This window comes from Metopolophium dirhodum, chromosome 1, assembly GCF_019925205.1.
Source record: "Metopolophium dirhodum isolate CAU chromosome 1, ASM1992520v1, whole genome shotgun sequence".
Lineage (NCBI taxonomy): Eukaryota > Metazoa > Arthropoda > Insecta > Hemiptera > Aphididae > Metopolophium > Metopolophium dirhodum.
Genome location: NC_083560.1, coordinates 75,119,346 through 75,140,608, shown reverse-complemented (window position 1 = coordinate 75,140,608; position 21,263 = coordinate 75,119,346). Strand labels below are relative to the sequence as shown.

At 27.7% G+C, this 21,263-nt stretch overlaps 1 protein-coding gene across 2 annotated transcripts; it reads left to right on the top strand.

Annotated features, from left to right (window-relative positions):
* Window positions 1–3,078: 3,078 nt before the first annotated feature.
* LOC132934211 (cyclin-dependent kinase 12-like) lies at window positions 3,079–16,678 on the top strand. 2 transcript variants are annotated; one of them, XR_009662997.1, is made up of 14 exons: window positions 3,079–3,612; window positions 6,911–6,974; window positions 7,147–7,894; window positions 8,048–8,167; window positions 8,235–8,447; window positions 10,001–11,061; window positions 11,171–11,533; window positions 11,672–11,835; window positions 11,932–12,128; window positions 12,215–12,419; window positions 12,661–12,929; window positions 13,025–13,156; window positions 13,240–13,502; window positions 15,046–16,678. XR_009662997.1 is itself a non-coding variant. In XM_061000487.1 (14 exons), the coding sequence occupies exons 2-14, from the start codon at window positions 6,959–6,961 to the stop codon at window positions 15,151–15,153; spliced, it is 3,774 nt and encodes a 1,257-aa protein (XP_060856470.1). In that variant the 5' UTR covers window positions 3,080–3,612; window positions 6,911–6,958; the 3' UTR covers window positions 15,154–16,676. The 2 variants fall into 2 exon arrangements, 1 of the variants encoding a protein (XP_060856470.1); XM_061000487.1 differs by having other exon boundaries at window positions 3,080–3,612; window positions 13,240–13,417; window positions 15,046–16,676.
* The last annotated feature ends 4,585 nt before the right edge of the window (window positions 16,679–21,263 follow it).

The following is a 21,263-nucleotide window of genomic DNA, read 5'->3' as shown; positions in this document are numbered from 1 at the left end:
TTTTTATAATTTCCATTAACAAAAACTTATGAGGACCGCGGTGTTTTATATATTTTCAATTTTTTTGACTGAGCGAAATGTTTTTTATCGACAATAATTAAAAAAAGATGGGTAAGTGCTGTACAGTACTAATGGATGGTGTTAAATTTGAATTCAATGATATAATATTATCATTGTATAAAAAAAACGATTCTGAGCGAAAACGGTCAATCAGCCTATGATATTACCAAGTATATTTGATGATATTATTGTGAATAAAGTAATTTATATATAACCTATTTACGTGGAGCCTTGTTTTAAATTTTCAATCCTTAGCCATAAAAGTTAAACATTTTATACATTTTTAACTACAAAATAATTAATAAATTATAAATTTGATAAATGTTGTCAAAATTTGAACTTTAAATGCTTATAAAAAAAAAAATTGTGCTTATGTATTTTAAATATTTTTCAACTACTATTAGAACGATATACCAGGAGCCTTATATTAAATTTTCACGCTTTTTTACTCAACAAATAAAATTTTATTGATATTTATAAAAAAAAAAACTAAAAAAATTGAAAATGACAATGTCCGTAAACAGCTCAAAAAAAGTCAAAATATTTTCAAAATTGTATGGTTTATAGAAAATGCTAATATAAACATTCAGTGAAATTTTCAAGTATCTACAGTCATACGTATTTAATTACAACAAAATAAGAAAATCGTTACATGAAACATCGAGTGAATATCAAATGTTGTAAAAATATGAATTTCAAACGCTCATAAAAATTTAATTTGACTTGTAGACATTTTTTTTTTGATAAAGGTAGACAAACTTATGGATAATCTTGTATTACATTTTCAAATATTATATTTAATAAAAAGAAAAATTTTTATGAATTCTCAACTTAAAATAATTTGCTAATTTTTGTGATTTTTCCGTATTTTGTCAAGATTTGAACTTGAAATGCTTATGAATAAAAACTGTGACAAGGATTTTTAATTTTTTTCATCTGCCTTTGAAACAATAACCTAGGAGTTTTCTATTCAATTTTCAAGCTTTTTTACAACAAGTAAAATTTTATTAATATTTATAGAAAAAAAAACTAAAAAAAAAGGAAATTGACAATGTCCGTAAACAGCTCAAAATAAGTCAAAATATTTGGAAAATGTTATGGTGTATAGGAAATGCAATTATAAACATTCAGTCAAAATGTCATGTCCCTACGTTCATTTGTTTTAGAGTTACACAAAAACCAAAATCGATTTTCTCAAAAACAGATTTTACGTAAACATTCCCGTTTTTCCTTAATTTTTCTTTTGTTTTTCACGTCGCTTTTGAAAACTAATGGGAAATTTTTACTTTTGACCCCCCGAAGTACCAACTAGATTCACTTTCCTATCAGAGAAGTTACTGTTGAAGAAAATCCAAGCACTTTTACTGTTCTAAAAGGTGATGACAGACACAAAAATAAAAAAAAAACACATCATTGTAAAATCAATACATTCATCGCTTCGCTCAGAATCTAAAATACTATACCTAATGGATAATACTAAGTTTAGATGACCATTGCTAGGAAATTTCTTTATCAAAAAAAAAATTACTAATACTATTTATTTTACAATTTGTACGATATTTAGGTACAACGTACATGTATAAAAATTAAAATTTAATAAACAGAAGTAAATTATTAAATTGTACATTTAAATTTTTATAATAAAAATTAGTAATCTTTTTAAAAAAATTAATAGCCTGCTATATTTTGTTAATACATTTTTCTCGGTAATTTGTTATGTCATCTTTTTCTAAAGCCATTATCATTAACGTAGCCAAATATTCTAGCTTCATCATGGTTAATCGTACCTAGATTCTAAGTGGAATAATGAATGTAGGTATTGGTTTTACAATGATGGGTATTTTTTTATTCATTTTTATCTTTTGGATAGGTAATATTATAGATAGGTCGTAGGTATGTACTAATCTATTATATATATATTCGATTAGTAGTCAAAATAATGCTTCGATTTTCAACTTCAGTATTTTTTCTGGTGGAAAAATGAATCTAGTTGGACGTAGCTACTTTTAAAAGGTCAAAATGGAAAATTCACAATAGTTTTCAAAAGTGTCAGGAAAAATAAAAAAAATTGAAGGATAAACACAAAGTTCAACACAAAACCAGTTTTTGAAAAACTGAATTCATGTAATTTTCACGGAATATATTTATATATTAGAATTTCCTGTACAAAATAAAATATTTTGGTTCTTTTTTCGATTTTTGTTAGTTGTTTTAAAATTATTGCTGATAGAAAATGTATTGTTTGGTCTAAAAACTTGAAAATTTAATACAATTAAGTTCTTCACAACTCATAAATGTTATTAGTAAAATTTAAAAAAAATTTTGGATTTTTATAAAGATTATCAAAATCACGAAAATTTGCAAATTATTTTCAGTTAGAATTTCATAAAAAATTTTCTTTTTATGTATACGATATAAAAATTTAATGAATAATACCTAAGTTTTACTAGAAATAAAAAAAGCCAAATTTTTATGAGTGTTTGAAGTTCATATTTTTAAAGGTAGAAAAACCTTTGAGTAATGTAAGTTGCATTAAATGTTCAAATTTTCGATATAGAAAGACATTTTTTATGAGTCTTCAACCTTCAAACTAATTTTCAAATTTTCGTGATTTTAACTTTAAATCCGGACCGGGTTACGATCCCCTTTGATTTATTTAATCGTTGATCAATATTCAGTATACACTATACACGAAACGGCAGAAATCGATTCGCGAACGTTCCGCGGAAAATCATAAATTATATTACTATTCGGTCCGCTTTTCCTCAGTCGGTAGGTATAATACAACTACTGCTGTAATAGTCATCGCAGTTTCAACCTCCACAACCTCCACATGAAAATATTTCGCCGACCGGTGACTGTGAACGTTTGTCGCGCGCGCATCGGTAGAACGGTCTCAAGTGAGCCGCCCGACTGCCAAAGACTCGGTAAATGAAACGGAACTCGGGAAAAAAAAAACCAAACTGCTGAAAATGGCCTCGGCTATTCTTTTTTCCCATTCGTCGGCGAGCGGTGATCATTGATAACCGATTTTCCGTCGCGTACGTCGTCTCATTGCCTCAATAGGGAACACCATTGATACACGAAACGCACGATTATGCGAAACCACTCATATTTTAATCGTCGAAATACGACCGAACGCCCGTAACCAAAAACTAAATGGTGGTGGTTATCATTCGGAATTGTTATTCTCGTAATACCGGAATCGCAGCGCTAACACATCAAAAGGCCAAATCGCATTATAAAAATGTCGACACGCGCAAATCGGGATCATAACGTTTTATATTACATTTTTTTTCGAACGTCAGTCATGTGCTAATCTAGGCACACATTATACGCTATATTAAATTACAATATATATAAAATAGTTCCGAATAAGAAAATTCACACGTATTTGCATTTTTTTCATCGTTTGCTCTTCACCGTGGATTCGGCGATTTTAAATTACAATTACCTTTTATTATTTTATATTTTATTCGATCATCATAATATTTTATTCAGTCAACAAACTGGGATTTTCGACTACACGTGAATGAATACTGGAATACCGAGGTAAGAACGATTCTAAATGAATCATATTGGATCATATTTTATTAGTTTTTCCTCTGATTAAATAAACTGGCATTCTCCGTCACACGGATAATTTTGTGCGATCTGTGTAAATATTATACTGTAATACATTTGCCGATGTAGTATAGAAAAGATACTATGCATTTTATCAAATTACTACAAAATGTAAGATTGGTACTAAGTATTTTAACAAGCATTAATTTTGTCAAATGTTACCGGGTAGGTATAGTAAATAATGAAATGAATTAATAAAATAATTGGACGGTGCCTGGGCAAAAGGGAATAAGTACAAAAACACTGTTTTGAGAAAACTAAAAAAAAACCGTTCCTATTTGTACAATGACTGATTACTTATTATTTTTCTCATAGGTTTTATAATAAAATGAACCTACAATTTGTTTAATTTTCTAATGCCAATCAATGTGGATTATAATATTCAATAAAAAAAAAAATGGAAAAATTGACTTATTCCCTTTTACCCAGGCACCGTCCAATTTTTATCTTTAATACGTCTTATACTAATTTAAATTACAAAATTACCTAAATGTAATCATATAAAAGGTATCTGGTAAGTAGGTACATTTATATTTTTGATTTGTAATTACTTATCAAAATATTATGAATGTGTACTAAGTATAATATGTTAGAAGATAATCAAATTCTTTAATATTAGTTTAGTTCTGCTAGATTAACTTTGTTTTAAATAATATTAATTCGTAATTTGTTGGCACTTAAAATTATTAGACTTACACCCACATTTGTTCTATTTTACAAATGCATAACATAACAAGCTTACGCTTATTAAATATTTAGTTGTGAGTAAATTGAGTTGTTATGAGAGAATACAAATTCTTTTTGCCTTAAATTTTGGTAAGTCAGCTTGGTAAATACAGCTTTCTCAGCACTTCAAACTACTCAACACTACAGTATATTGTTTTATATAGTATGGAGTGTAAAAATAAAAATAGGTCATTATAAATAAATTATTTATAAAAAGAAAATAAATATTTTTGTAAAAATCATTTAAACCAAAATAATATAGCTGTTTAAAAAGTATTAAAAAAAAAATATGTTTTAAAGATAAGGCAAATGTTGACTATTTACTTAAACCTTTTAGAGTTGACTCTTGAATGAAAACAATCTATCTAGATTCTAAAATATTTAATAATGCAATTCTTTTTTAAATGTATGTTTTATTGTATGATGAATATGGGTTAGGTACTAAAAATATAATAAACACTATCATTATTTATTCGTAAGTATGGCAATAAAGACTATTAAGTACCTACATGTGTGGTCTCCACCTTACACACGTACAACATACCAAATTTTTGTTCACCAGTTTCAATACTGTGTTGTTAGTTTCGATATTACCTATTATAAAATTTTAAGGTAAGATTATTATCTAGGGAACAACTTAGGCTTTTATTTATATTGTTATTTTTAAGCGTACATCGTTCCTTAGATAATAATCTTACCTTTAAAAGTTATAATAGATCAATTCACTCTAATATCAAAACTAACAGCGCACTATTGAAACTGGTGAAAGAAAACTTGTCGTGTATGTTGTACGTGTGTAAGACGTCCTCTTAACTTGAAATTATTGAAGTACCTACTTATATTTTTATATTAGCTATAGGTACACAAAATTAAATTAGGCATCATCATTATTCAATTTAAATTTAGGTAGGTATATTTTTAGAATATACCTAGAACGAACCTATTGTGTGTATTTATTTTCTTTGTGTGATTTTGATTTCATATACATTTTTTATTCATAATTGTTTTGTACTGACTTAAATAAATAATTATTTGAAATGCAAACATTTTTACTCTTGATCATTAATCTGTATTTTATTTCAGTCTTATTAAATGAAACATTAATTTCCCTGTATATTATTTTTGGATCTTGGCGTATTTTTCTATTAAACAATGAAATTATTGTAATAGTATGTATTATGCCTACCGATATTATTTAGCCTAGGACGACTGCTCTAGGTTTACTGCTACCTTTTGTAGATTATTGTATATCCTAGTGATAAGTTATGACTAATATTAAATTAGTAAATGCTTTCTGAAATTTGTAATATTAAACTATCCTTCTCTTAAAAGATAAATATCAATAATGAAATAAGTACCTAAGTTTCCACAGGTAAGGCTTCAAATTTATTTATTGAGATTAAAAATAGTTTTTTTAAATTATCATGTTAAAACTTGTTAACATTTTTAATTTAAATATTAACTCATACATAACATGCAAATTAATTTTGAAATGACAAACAATTTTTAAAAAATGAATATATTATTAGGTACTTATCACGATTAAAGATATAATGGTTGTGCAAAGAGCTATAAGAACTTTAAATGTGGTTCCCGGAGTGTCCTCGATAAACTGTTGATAAAAATATACAACTAGCGCTCTCATTATATTATCACCACGCATCTGTGTATTTTACTGCTACAAGTTATAATAGACTAATAAAGCGCCGTAATACAATTATTATCGGTCAAAAGTTGAAGACACTTTGGGGATCTCGTAATCGCGTCTCGTTGAGCAACCATTATAATATCTTTAATCGTGGTACTTATTAATATATTAGTTAAATAAAAGTTCTTTATATGACATAATTCTGTCAATCTTGTGTCCAGTATCACGTTTATCCAAATAATATGATATTTTCAGCCATTTTAATGTATTTTAATCTAAATACATCAAATAATTAAATTAAAAAAATAATTAATTAATAATAATATTTTCATGAATAGATACAGCCTACAATTATAGCATTAAAAATTGTCCGTGTATGAATAAAAACAAAAACAATAATGATGAATGACCTGAATCTCAACATTATTCAATTTAACAAAATGTATATTTCGTTTTATTTTTATTTACAATTATAAAACTTTTTATTTTTTAGCTCTATTTTCCTTTTAATATCTACAACCCATGATTTGTTTAAATAAAACTACTTAGCTTTATGATGCTTCTCTAATTAACTCACAACTGTTTTAACTAAGTTAGAATTGATTTAATTAATCATTTTTACGTACAAGTAAATAAGAATACTTACTATTGATTACGCAGAAAATAGGTAACTTATATGATTCAAATAAAAGCTAATTTTGTTGCTTTAAATATAGCTATTGATATAAGATAATTAACTATACCTATTATATTGTTTTAAATTGTACCTACCTACCAATAGAAATGTTTTTAATTTTAATTATTATATTATTTAATTTTGCTATCAAATTATCTATGGTTTTTATTTTTCAGATCCCAACAATCTTAACGTAAAGCAAATGTAGCAATTAAAAACAAGAAATGGTATACAGTAGTTGTAAGTAATTACAAAAGACATCTTTGTAGACAATTTATATTATAATTTTCGAGTAAAATTTATCATTTAAAATTATTATCTATTATTTATTTTGAAAAAAAAAAATAATATATAATATTTTATAAAGTTATTTTTACTAACTTTGACACCTATGAATGGGAATGAATAATAGATATGCTCCCAGCACTGGTTAGAAAATGCAGCACAGCAAGCAGAGAAAAATCTTACCGAAGGACAAAAGAAAAAAAGAACAAGCACAAATTAAAATCTAAATCACACAAAAAACCTGCTCTAATTACTTCAAATAAACATTTAGTTCAATATTCAGATGTTAGTTCTGAAGAACTTAGTAGTCCAGAAGCAGGTGAAATACATAGTGATTTCGATGATAAACATGGGGCCATACGTTTAAAACCTCCTACCAGAATAATAACTAATAATTTTCGAATTACTAGAGTCACATCACCTAGAAATCTAGTAACGGCCTGTTCCCCTATAAGTAATCATTGGGAACTAGATCCAGTACTAGAGAAATCTTCAATGTCTACTACTTTCAATATAAATAATTGCGTACACATGACATCAGAAGTATCACGTTTAAAGTACAAAAAAGCTAAAAAATCCAATAAAAAACCTAAAAGCCCTAATCCAAAAAAGAAAAAAAAGAAGAAGGATTTGAAACATAAATCTGATGAATTACCAGACTGTGATAATAGTTTTGTGAAGTTTTCCAAATGTTCTAATCCGGAACCTTCCAAACGAAATGGTGATTTTATTGAACCTGTTAAAAAGCATAAACCTATTGAGGTGTCACATACTCCACCATTAACAAAACCAGCTCATATCAAAGTTTCCAAAATTGAGGTAACTCATAAGGAGGAAGACAAACACACCAAACATCATAGAAAAGAAAATAAAAGGTAATAATTTATATGACCCACTTTTGTCAACAAAATAACATTGGGTTTTGATTAATATTTTATTGGCCTGGTTATTGTAGGGTTCACAGAAGTATTTTTAATATTTTAAAAGTAAATATTTAATTAGTCTAATTTTATAAATATATTTTTAAGTTGGATGAAGAGCCCACCATTATTAAATATAGCTATAAGGAAAGAATATAGCCGCACTCCTGAACCTGTAGATGGTAAATATAATTATCAACCACGAAGTGTTTCAAAACAAAATAATCGGTTAGTGTTATTATTAATGATAAATAGTTATTACCAATTAACCTATTTTAATACTATACAAATTTAGGGACCATAAAAGACGTATGGATGAGTTTGAAAGATACGACACTGACGAACTCAAGTCTAGTAGGACTCGGGACAAACACGAGAGCAAACACGAGAGCAAACACGAGAGCAAACATGAGAGCAAACATGAGATTAAACACGAGAGTAAACATGAAAGGAGTAGAGTACGGAAAACTAAATCTGATAAAGACAGATCACCTGTACATAGCCACAGGTACGTTATTTTTACTTTAGGTTAATTTTCAAGTTTTACTCAGTATTTATAAATTTAGGTAGTTTCAGAGGACGCTACACCTGCATGTGGTGTATCCGTCTTACAAATTTACAACATAGCAAAAACTGTTTTGCGCGGAATAGAACCGCTCAGACTGTAGTGATAGTTAAGGCTCCAAATTGATGTACAATAAAGTTCAAAACATTATCTGTGAAATCCATTATTGTTTGTTTTTCAAACTTCAATTACTTTTTTGTAGTTCTGTTATCGAAAAAATAAAAACGATATTTCACAGCCAAAGTTCTCTTTTTATGTGGTGAAAATTTCATTTCTTCGTTATTACTGTAACCTTCTTGGTTCTTTCCTGCGCATAACATTTTTTTTCTATGTCTTACATTTGTAAGACGGAAACAATTAAAGAATATACCTAATACAATAGTTTTGATAGAGCGATGAAGGTTATTATCTGTACGTTTTTGTGAAAATTACTGTTAGATAAGTTGGATGAAATGTCGCCTGTTGTTAGGTTTAGTCATTTAATAATATGCGAGAAATAAATAAATAAATTTTCCGTGATGCATCGATTAAAAAGAACTCATTACTTATTATGTCCTGCTATATTATTGATATATTATGAATAGTTTATTTTTTTATTTTTTATTAGCGGTTACGTCAATAAGGCTATTTAGAGTATTAAATATGAAAAATGTAGTTATTAACGAATCGTTGATATAGATACCAATACTTTGTAATCTTATAGATCATATACCTAAATCAAAAACTGGGCATTAACAAGTTAAAACGTTAAGTTAATTAACTCGTTACTTTTTTTTCAAGATTAATGTTTTAACTTCAAGTTAATTTTATTTCATAAGTATCTAAACTAAGTTAATTTTCGTCCGAAGAATAATACAAATTTTCGAATGGGTTTTTACTTTGATGTATCATTTTAAATTTTCTCAGTAATTTTCTTGAGCTTAAATAAAAACTATTTAACAAACCATATTACGTGTCTGGAATTTTTATTTTTGCAAATTAGCAAATTTTAACTTTTCACTAAATTAAGTTAACAAAAAAAAATACGAGTAACTTTTAACTTAACTTAACTTTATTATTTTAAAACAACTTAACTTAACGAGTTAAAAAAAATTGTTAACTTGCCCAGCCTTGCCTAAATCTAAAATAGTATAGATTGCTTTAAATTCTTACTTAACCGAGCAATTAAACAATTGTTAGTCCCAAAATGTTTATTCTTTTTTACAGAATTTGACATTTAAAGATATTTAATAATTTAAGATGATTCGTGATACTTTATACATTGTAATTCATTTAAATGACTGGATGATTACATTTAATTTAAGACACTCATGAATGTTTATTTATAAATTATAAAATATTTTTTAATAGCTTTAAAATAATATTGAAGATGAATAGTTTTTAAAAAAAAATGTTAGTGGTTTTGTGTAACTTAATTTTATCCTCCAATTTATCTTAATCAATATTAAAGTGAAACGAAGGAATTCATGTTAAACATTTATTGAATATGATTTTAGATTATCACGAAGTCCAATTCGAGATCGTCGACACCATGAACATGTGAAAAGTTCTAAAGCGGGATATTCACAATCCCATTCTCATTCCCGTTCCCATTCTCGTTCTCGTTCACATTCCCCCCATCAATCGAGACATGATCACCATCATGCACACCACTCGCCAAAACGTGGTCAAAAATCTCCACCGCGTACTACTATTTCCAAATCATTAAAGCACACGTCTCATATACCGCGAACAGCCTCACCTCACAATTCTCGTTCTTCGAGAAAATCAAGTCATAATCGACCAAAATATTCACGTTCTCCATCTAAAAACATACGCACTCAAAGTAAATCGTCTTCTCCAGTAAAGGATTCTAAAACTACTAAAAAGCATTCTGATAGTGATTCACCTGGATGTTATTCTTCAGTTTCTAAGAAAAAAAAATCTACAAAAAGTCCTGCAAAACAATATAATTCTAAAGTAAAACTTAGTGAAACGAGTCTTTTTGCGGAGTTGGTAAAAGATCGGCAGATGCGGGAATTAGCCATGAAGTGTTTAACACAAATTAGTTCTAAGACTGTTGATGAAAATGATGTAGTTGAAATAAAAGATGATTCAGATAATGAACAAAATAGTTCTAAGACGGGTGATATAAATACAAAATTAAACAAAATTAATGCGAACGATGATGTAGATTCTTGTGTAATAGTAGAAATGTCAGAAAATATCAGTCAAACTACTAAACCTGATGTTGAAACATCTAATGTAAAATCAGTTACTTCACCAATTTCAGAAATGACCACAAACATTCCAGTGATTTCTCTAAAAAGTCTAAGTCCATCTATTACGAAAGTAGAGATCATAGAAAATGGAATTGAACATTCTGTAGAACCTAAAGAGCCTAAAGTAACATTAACACCCAAAATAACTCCACCTGAGAAAAAAGTAGAAGTAATAGAAAATAAAGATTTGTCGAAAATGCCATTGCCGCCTGTTTTTTCAATACTCAATGAAACGTCGCCTGATTCAGAATTTAAGAGTTCAAAAAAAAGCTTTAAAGATTTACCTCTACCACCAGGTAAGTTTTTTTTAGAATTTTAATCGGACATTATTAATCTCACAAAATTTTGGTTATTATGTAATATTTTAAATATTGATGCCTATAATCATTATTGTAATGTTTTCAGGACTTGTTCAAAATGTGGATAAGATAGATGATGATAAAAATCTTTCTTTGTCAGAAATTGTATCAAATCCTTTACCTGATCATCAACAAAGTGCAATTAAAAGATCAATTATGTTGGGCTTAGGATCAGTGTTTCCACAAAGCTTTTCATTAACTTCAAACATGGAACTGCCCTCTCGTCCATTAGATCCAAATGTTAAGATTAAACGACCCAAAGTACTTTATCGAAGACGGAATACAAAATCTGCTGCAGCTAATAACCCTATTGATTGGGGAGAGCAGTGTGTTGATATGTTTGAAGTAATAAATCAAATAGGTGAAGGTACCTACGGTCAAGTTTACAAAGCTAAAGATAAAACTTCAGGTATATATTATGCAATTTGTTCAAACTTAATTTTAAGCAGCACCAAATATATTCATAAGACAATTCAATGTACATACTCAATATATTATATCTTTATGCAATATGTTTAATTACTTTTAAATATTGTTTTACTTTCAGGTACATTTGTAGCATTGAAAAAAGTTCGTCTTGAAAATGAGAAGGAAGGATTCCCAATTACCGCTGTTCGGGAAATAAAAATTTTACGGCAATTAAACCATAAAAATATTGTTAACCTTAGAGAAATTGTAACTGATAAACAAGATGCCCTTGATTTTAAAAAAGTAAACTATAGATTGTATATTTTATAAAAATCCATTTGAACTCTATTCATTATTAGAGATAAATAAATATTATTCATGTTTTTTTTTATTTCTTAGGATAGAGGATCGTTCTATTTAGTATTTGAATACATGGATCATGATCTTATGGGATTATTAGAATCTGGAATGGTTGACTTTAATGAGACACATAATGCAAGTATTATGCGACAATTGTTGGAAGGTTTAAATTATTGTCATCGTAGAAATTTTCTTCATAGAGATATCAAATGCAGCAACATCTTAATGAATAACAAGTAAAGTCTTGTTTATTGTTCAATTTACAGAATTGATTTTAATATTTATTTTTGTTATTAAATTGTTTACTTTTTTCTAACTTTAGAGGTGAAGTGAAGTTGGCTGATTTTGGTCTAGCTAGGTTGTATAACGCTCAAGATAGACAAAGGCCGTACACTAATAAAGTGATAACCCTCTGGTATAGGCCACCTGAATTATTACTTGGCGAAGAGAGGTATGGAACTTCAATTGACGTTTGGTCTTGTGGATGTATTTTGGGAGAATTGTTCTTAAAAAAACCTTTATTTCAGGTAATATTTTATTTTAAATTTACATGCAACGTGTTATTGTATTATATATATTAAATTATATGTGTTACATAGAAGCTAATTTAGTGTATACATTGTAAATTTTTAACATCCCCACATACCATTATGAAAAATTCTATTAAATTTAGTGATGTAACAAATTAAATAAATCACTATAAAATGTATAGGTTGTCTAATTTGACAGTGGTGTTTCATGTGGTAATGTGTATATTATATTTTACAGGCCAACGAAGAAATGATGCAATTGGAAACAATATCTCGTTTATGTGGTAGTCCAACACCGGCTGTATGGCCTACTGTGATTAACTTGCCTTTCTGGCATTCCTTAAAAGCTAAGAAAGTACATCGACGTCGGTTACGTGAAGAATTTACATTTATGAATGATAGTGCCTTGGATCTTTTAGATCATATGTTAGAATTAGACCCTAGCAAACGAATTACTGCTGATAAAGCTCTAAAATGTAATTGGTTAAAAAATGTTCAACCTGATAAGTTAGTATAAAATTATTGGCACAAATAATATTTTCATTAAAAAAAAATTGGCAATTAGTATAAATATTTTATCAATATATTTATGAATTGTATAGAATGGATGTGACAGCATTACCAACATGGCAAGATTGTCATGAGCTTTGGAGCAAAAAAAGAAAAAGAGATCAAAGAGTACGAGAAAACCAGCCCAGGACTAACGAATCTGGTGAACCAATACCGGCTGGAGGGTTATTTTCATATTTTCTTTTTTTTATTCATGTTATTGTAAAATTTTTATTTAAGTTAATTATTTATTGTTTTTCTGATTTAGAATTCCCGCTGATGTACAAAATAATGAAAATAATTTAGCTGATGGTTTAAAATCAACTGTTGAAAATAATGCCAATGAAGCTGAAAGTGATATTATAGCAGCAGCGCTTGCCAATAACAATTCAACAAAATCTGATATTGAATCTGAAAAGCCTAATAACAATGTTGAAACAGATGAGGTACATACACATTGATTCAGTATTCAGATAATGTATTATAGTTGATTAGATAAAATAATTAGCTTAATGTTATCCATAGCAATTGGTAAATATAGTAATGTGATATATTTTATTATTATTCTCTAATAATTATACCTCATTTTATGAGAATTACAAAACATATAATAGTTTTTAGAGTAGTATGTTTAATTTATGATGAAATCATTATACTTTTGATAATATTATTAGCTGATATTTACATTTAACATAAAATCTTGATACGTATATAAAATGCAAGTATGATATTCACCTTATATTGGAATTGCACCAGGCAAATGGCTTTTTCTGTTACAAAAGTGTTTCCTCTATACGAAAACTTAAGTAGGGGATATAGGTAACACAGGACTGTCATTGTCTGTTGTAGGATAATTATGTCTGTTATAATAAAATTTTAGTATATCTGGTATTTAACTTTTATAAACTAAAGTTATTTTTGCAACAGGGAAATATTTTTTACCAACTACATATAAATTACACTGAAATAAATTGTATATTGTAAATTACTTGTGTGCTATACAGCTGCAAATTATAATAAAATATTGAATTGTACTATCTAAACGCAAGTACTAATATCTGATATTAATCTTTTAATAATGGAAGCAAATCTTGCAACATGAAAATGTTTTTGACCAACAACTCATAAATTATACTGACATAAAATAATACAGTTTAGATTCTTTGTGTGTCATACAGTTTCAAACTTGTTAAAATTCTAAATAGTTTAATCTTAAAACGCAAGTACTAATATCTGATATTAATATTTTAATAATGGAAGCAAATCTTGCAACATGAAAATGTTTTTGACCAAAAACAAATAAATTATACTGAAATAAAATAATAGAGTTTAAATTATTTGTGTGTCATACAGTTCTAAATAGTTTAATCTTAAAACGCAAGTACTAATATCTGATATTAACCTTTTAATAATGGAAGCAAATCTTGCAACATGAAAATATTTTTGACCAACAACTCATAAATTATACTGAAATAAAATAATATAGTTTAAATTATTTGTGTGTCATACAGTTTCAAACATGTTAAAATTCTAAATAGTTTAATCTTAAAACGCAAGTACTAATATCTGATATTAACCTTTTAATAATGGAAGCAAATCTTGCAACATGAAAATGTTTTTGACCAACAACTTCTAAATTATACTGAAATAAAATAAGACAGTTTAAATTATTTGTGTGTCATACAGCTGCAAATTATAATAAAATATTAAGTTGTATAATCTTAAAACGCAAGTACTAATATCTGATATTAACCTTTTAATAATGGAAGCAAATCTTGCAACATAAAAATGTTTTTGACCAACAATTCTTAAATTATACTGAAAAAAAATATACAGTTTAAATGGAATGTGTCATACAGCTGCAAACTATATTGAAATAATATTATTTTAAAATGCATGTACCTATATCAACTCTATATTGTGTTTTTTACAAAAATAAGTTTGGTTTTTTTGATTTCATTTTTCTCTATTTTTTTGTATAAGTATGAATTTGTCATAACCAACATACTACATAGCAATGTTCTTGTGAATTAATTTAGTCCACATTTTATAATGTATTGTTTTTATGTTATAGGTGTCTAGTACAACTGTTGACGTAATTGATGATTTAAATCTGACTCCACCTATCAAAGATTTTAATCTATGCTTAAACACTTTCCTTCCAAAAACTGGTAGATTTTAGATCTAGCATTTTTTTTTTAAATTGTATTAGTTTTCTACACTCATAATGGTTTTAATTATTATTTTAATTATTATTATTATTATTAATATCATCAGCATAATATATGTTTATGTATACACATATGTAGGGTGTTTTCCCATTTTCCTGTATTAGTATTATGGGGGAAAAACTGGTCTACCATACATATATTTGTATATAAATTAATATATAATATATAGTATATAGTATATACATATGTGTATTTTAGATTTATAATTTGTTTAATAATTTTTTACTTCGTTATTACTTAATATTATATAAAGATAACTATATGTTTATTATATTTTTTTCTTAGAGATGATAGTTATATATTTTTACATTCAATTTGGACACGCGTACAATTAAGTTTAGTTTAATGTTTTGTGTTGTATATTTAATATTTATCCATGTAAAATTATAAATATTTGTAATTAAATTATTATAATTTAATTGTTATCCTGAAAAAAATATTTATAATTTAATTGTTATCCTGAAAAAAAATCTATAATTTTTTTTTATATAAAAAAAATATATGAAATTGCTCACTAGGAAAACTGCATGAACTTTCATCACCATATTTGTCGAGCATAATTATACAATTTAACTCATTTCAATGAATTATAATACAAATATTAAAATAACTTTTACTACAAAAACTGTTTGCCTTAATTTATGAGTGGTCATACATTCTTTACAATCAACCAGATTATACCAAAGTAGATTTTTAATCAAAAAATTGTCCTAATTATTAGCTGTAAATTGTATTAATATATTTTTAATATTAATGAAATAATAATTGTTAAATGATTAAGCTTAAATTTAGATTTTCATCTATTAATATATTTGATATGTTATCGTTATCAAATATCTTATAAACTTAAAGCAATCGTTCATCAGGGTATTAATATTATTGAACTTGCTGTAGCCTTTTTTCTCAATAAATCCTTATTTATATTTTACAAATTAGATTTAGTCCTAATAATAGGTTTAAGTAGTTGTATGTTTAATTATATGATCATTATGAACTGATACAAATTGTAAATATTTTTGTTACATCTTATATACAAACTGTTCATTTGTGGTAGAGTATAATATATATTATACACATTATTATATATTATATTTTTTGAATGAAAAGTATTATTGTTTCAATTTTTACAGTAAGTAGTATTAAGAAAAAACTATTTTAAGCTAAATCAACTTGAGAAAAAATATTTCGCGAACAATTAGTTCAACTTTATGCTTGATGTACGTTGTTATGTGTGTATAATATTGTATATTTTTTAATATAACATTAAAATAAATTAAAAAAATATTTCTAATTTTGTTCTCTTCCACAAATCATTGGAATTAGTTTGAGGATGTATTCAAATTTTTGAGAGAAGTATAATATCACATTCACAATGATGTTTTGCATTTTAAATCATAATAAATTGTTGCAATTACACATGTTTTGAAAATGTAATTTTTTTTTTTACTCCAGATTAAAAAAAAAAACATTCAAATATAATATTAATAAGTAATCAACTATTAAAATTATAACTGATACATTTGTTCAATATTTTTTATTTAATAAATTGAATTTGAATGTATTTATCATGATTTTTTTTTTTTTGCGACTTCAGAACCAAATTAGTGGTTTAGTCTTAACTCATAACTAGAGACTGGAATTATATGCATATGCCAGATTTGTTGAAGTAAGAAAAGTGCAAATGGTTTGAAATGTTTATGTTCCATATCACACTAAATTGACTGAAACACCAAATTTTTTATCAGTTTTATCTTTTAACTGTGATATTTATTGACCATAGTCCATTAATTTTTATTTAAAATCTTAAAATATTTTATAGCTAAGTGCTCACAAGAATTTAATTACAGTTATTTAGAACAAAAGACTCTGGGGGGGGGGGGGATATATCTACATATCACACCATGATTACGCCACTGACAGGACACACCTGGCATACCCACAAACATTTCACGGATAAAACAAAGCCCGATCCATACACTACTTGCGGTTCTAAAATCTCCATCAAACATAAATTAGTAATTACAAGAATGTCGTAAATTTAATGAAGACAAATCAAAATACAACATCCCAAATAGCCTCTTCGAATGGCTCAACAACGAACCTCTAAACATCTACAACTTACTAAAGTCTATAAAAGACTAATTTATAAAAAAACATGTAATCAAATTAAAAGCAAAATATACGTGAATATTTATTTTTAAATTTTGATTGTTACTTAATTACCTATTTAATTCGAAGTTATATAAAAAAATGCTTGTATCTCTATGATGATTAAAAACCAATAATATTACGTAAATTAATATTATGTAACGCACTAATAGCGGCCAATGACCAATGTAGTCGAGGTTGTATTTATAATAAAAAAAAAATAATAATGAATAACATTAAATTAGAATTAATTAGTATTGATCATTATAATTTATAATATTAATTAATATTTAATTTGGGGAAAAAAAATTGAAAAATCATATGGAGTTTTAACTTGCTAATTATAACAAGTGTTGTGAAACTAGTTTTGAAAGTTTTGACAAACAAGTGCACTCGAGGGCTGGGGAAAAAATTTTGAAAAATAGTAAGGGTGAAGTTTCGATTTGCAAATTTTGGAAGTGGATTCTCTCAAATTCTTCAAATTCTTGAAAGTTTCAAACAACATGTAAGAGTTGCGTGAAGTTAGCCCTTCCTCGATTCCACTCCTAATTACTCCTATGTTTTTAACTTGCAAGTTCCAGGATTGGACTTGCAACTTCTTGCTAATTACCTATCTGCTTGCAAAATTATGGCAGAATGCAAAACTTGTTTTGAAAAAGTGTAAGGACCAACTTCACGGCGGTATATTTAAAAAATAACTATTTGATCTTCAAAAAACTTTAAAATGTAACACTAGGACATAACATTTTCCAGTTTCCTAACAATTCAACCAGCATAGAATTGTAATTGCTGTAAAAACATGAGCTAAGGTAACAACTCAACTTTCCTCCTTCTTATCTGAATTAAAACTATTAATTAATCATCTAATTCAACTTCTCACGACTGTCATAAACAAATTAATATTAAAAGATGACAAATAGACAAACAAATATTAACTCTTTCAATATATTTCTCTTGAATGGAAACAGATTAAAACGACACAAACTTGAGCTATTAAACGTATTTATTGAAAAACAAATAGACATCGGTTTAATCTCTGAAACCCAGTTCACTATAAATTTTAAAAATTTCTTTCCTGGCTATAATATATACTGACCATCCTGATGGTACTGCCAACGGTGGCTCTGCTATCATAATCTCCACAAAAATTGAATAACAACCTCTACCAAACCTTCAGACAAATACAAACCAAGCAGCAAAAATTTTAATCACTCTAAATCATATTCCAACAACTATCTCTTCAGTTTACTGTCCCTCAAGACTGGCAATATCCTTTCAACAACACAGCAATTTCTTAGTTCTCTCAGTCGAACTTTTCTTATCGGTGGAGATTTCAATGCAAAGTATCCTCAATGCGGGGTTGCCAAGCTTAAAACTAAAGAGGTCATATGTTTCAAAATGTTATTCAAAACAAAAATTGTTCAGTATTGTCCCCACTAGGGCTTACATATTGGCCAACACACCAAAACAAACATACTGACATATTATTATCTAAAAGATTATTTTATTTCTTCTCTTAAAGGACCTGTAGACTGGGACTACCACTTCTCCAAAAATGTAGTAAACCTTACCAATTTAAATATCTCACTAAAACCAAATTATCAAATAGAGGAGGCAGTCTAAGACCTGACAATATCAATACAGACCGCTATTTTCAACTCATCACATGCTATAAATATACCTAATAACTCAATAAACAATAACATTCTCCCTCCCTATTTTCGCGAATTAATTTTAAAAAGCGTAGGGCACGTTCACGTTAGCAACATAACAACCTCTCTTCTGACAAACGAATATACAATGAATTATAACGAAATATAACAATTTAACTAACTTAATTAAAAAACCAATACAAAAATACAAATAGGAATTTTTTCAGGAAAAATATTTATCTCTTAACATCAAAGACGGTTCCCTGCAGAAAACCACGAAAAACATGCTCAAAATTAAAGATCAAATTCCTCCTTTAAATGATTCAAATGGTGTACTAGCTATAGCAGCCCAATCTTTTTGGAAATCATCTCTCAAAAATATTTACCCCCAAAAATAAACCCAGATCCTGGACATCTAAATACAATAAATAATTTTTTAAATAGTCCACTACCCATGAATATCCTAGCAAAATACACCTCTCCGAATGAAGTTAAACAAATAATTAACAAACTAAAAATAGGGAAATCACCTGGATATGATCTTATTTCTAACAAAATGCTCAAACATCTGCCAAGTAAAATAATTATTCTACTCACTTTCATTTACAACTTCATGTTGAGACTCCCTTATATCCCTTTAACATGGAAGTTCTCCATAGTAATTCTCGTACACAAAACCTCATATACCAAAAGATTTAACATCTTCTTACAGGCCAACTTTAGGAAAAACTGCACTGGGGTTTTCCTAAATGTTGCCCGGGCATTTTAGCATCGCACTCAACCATCGCGGTCTACTTTACAAGTTAAAAAAATTACTTCTAGCACCATACTATTTGTTAATCCATTCTTATCTTCTCATCCGAACTTTTTCAGTTAGGAAAGGCACTTCAACCTTTCCGTATTTTTCAATATTGCTGGAGTCCCGCAAGGTAGTGATCTCTCCCCTGATCTGTTTAATATATTTACATTCGATTTTCCCATAACAGCTAACACAACTATGGCAACCTACGCTGACAATACAGCCAATCTGACTCCCGACACAGATCCTGATATAGCTTCCTCCGCCCTTAAAAACCACCTCGATTTAATAAATACCTGGGAAAGTGGGAAACCAGATAGCGAGTTAAAATAAACCCTGAAAAATCATTTGATGTTCCATTCGCACTCAGAAAAAAAACTCCCCGACCCTTCAATTTGCAAGGTGTTGGTAATCCTATTACACTGCAGGTAAAATATCTAGGGATCATAATCGACAAAACGTGGGGCCCACAACTAAATCCAAACGCAAATTATTAAATAATCGCCTACACATTCCTCACCCAATATTAAAGTCCAAACTTTCTATTAATTCAAAATTAACAAATTTTTTTTAAGGCCCATCTGGACAAATCTGGAGAAGCGCCAAACTGTCTCAAATACAAACCATTCAATCATTCCAATCCATATCCCTCCGTCTCTTAGCATCTGCTCCATGGTATGTCACAAATAATTCACCAATTATTTGAGGATTGTTTACCCTCAGGGAAAATGTAAAAACTACGCCCAATCATAATCCAAAACTGAAATACCCTTCCCTACAATTTTCTTAAAATAAGAAATTATAATAACACAATTAAATGTATTTATTCAAGTAATTGGCGAATAATTTGGTTGTAACATAAAAAAGTGGGTATCGCTCTGGTGTATAGTAAGATACAAGTGGGTCACTTAATGGATGGTGTTAAATTTGAATTCAATGATATAATATCATTATATACGAAAAACGATTCTGAGCGGAGATGGTTTGTCAGCCAAGGATATTTTATTTATTATATTTATATTATTATTATTATTAATAAGGTAGCCGGCCAGTAAAATATACTTTAGAAGTTTCAAGCAACCATATAATATTTTTAAATTATAATACATAACTAAAACCGTTCATTTAAATATTTAATTTCGTCCAAACTTGAACATCAAATAACTAAATAAAAAAAAACTGTGTTTATATATTTTTTAGATTTTTAGGTTACAGTATTGTGTGTTTATCACAGACCGCACAATCCATAACACACAATGCCGGATCTTTAACTGTTAGGGCCACGGTGCAAAAATAAAAATTTAGGGGCCCCTAATTTAAAATTGTTATAAAAAAAGCATAAAACTATGATAACTCAACAGTTACAAAAAAAATGAAGTACAAAGTATAATAAAATGAATAGTATATTATTATTTACAGAATAAAGCCAGCCTCAAATATAATAGTGAAAAGTAAAATGTTA

What these genes read in the sequence shown, in the direction of transcription:
- LOC132934211 (XM_061000487.1), top strand. An exon ending in GTTTCAAAACAAAATAATCG is followed by an intron (nt 8,168 to 8,234) that starts GTTAGTGTTATT and finishes ATACAAATTTAG; the next exon opens with GGACCATAAAAGACGTATGG. An exon ending in ATGCCCTTGATTTTAAAAAA is followed by an intron (nt 11,836 to 11,931) that starts GTAAACTATAGA and finishes TTTATTTCTTAG; the next exon opens with GATAGAGGATCGTTCTATTT.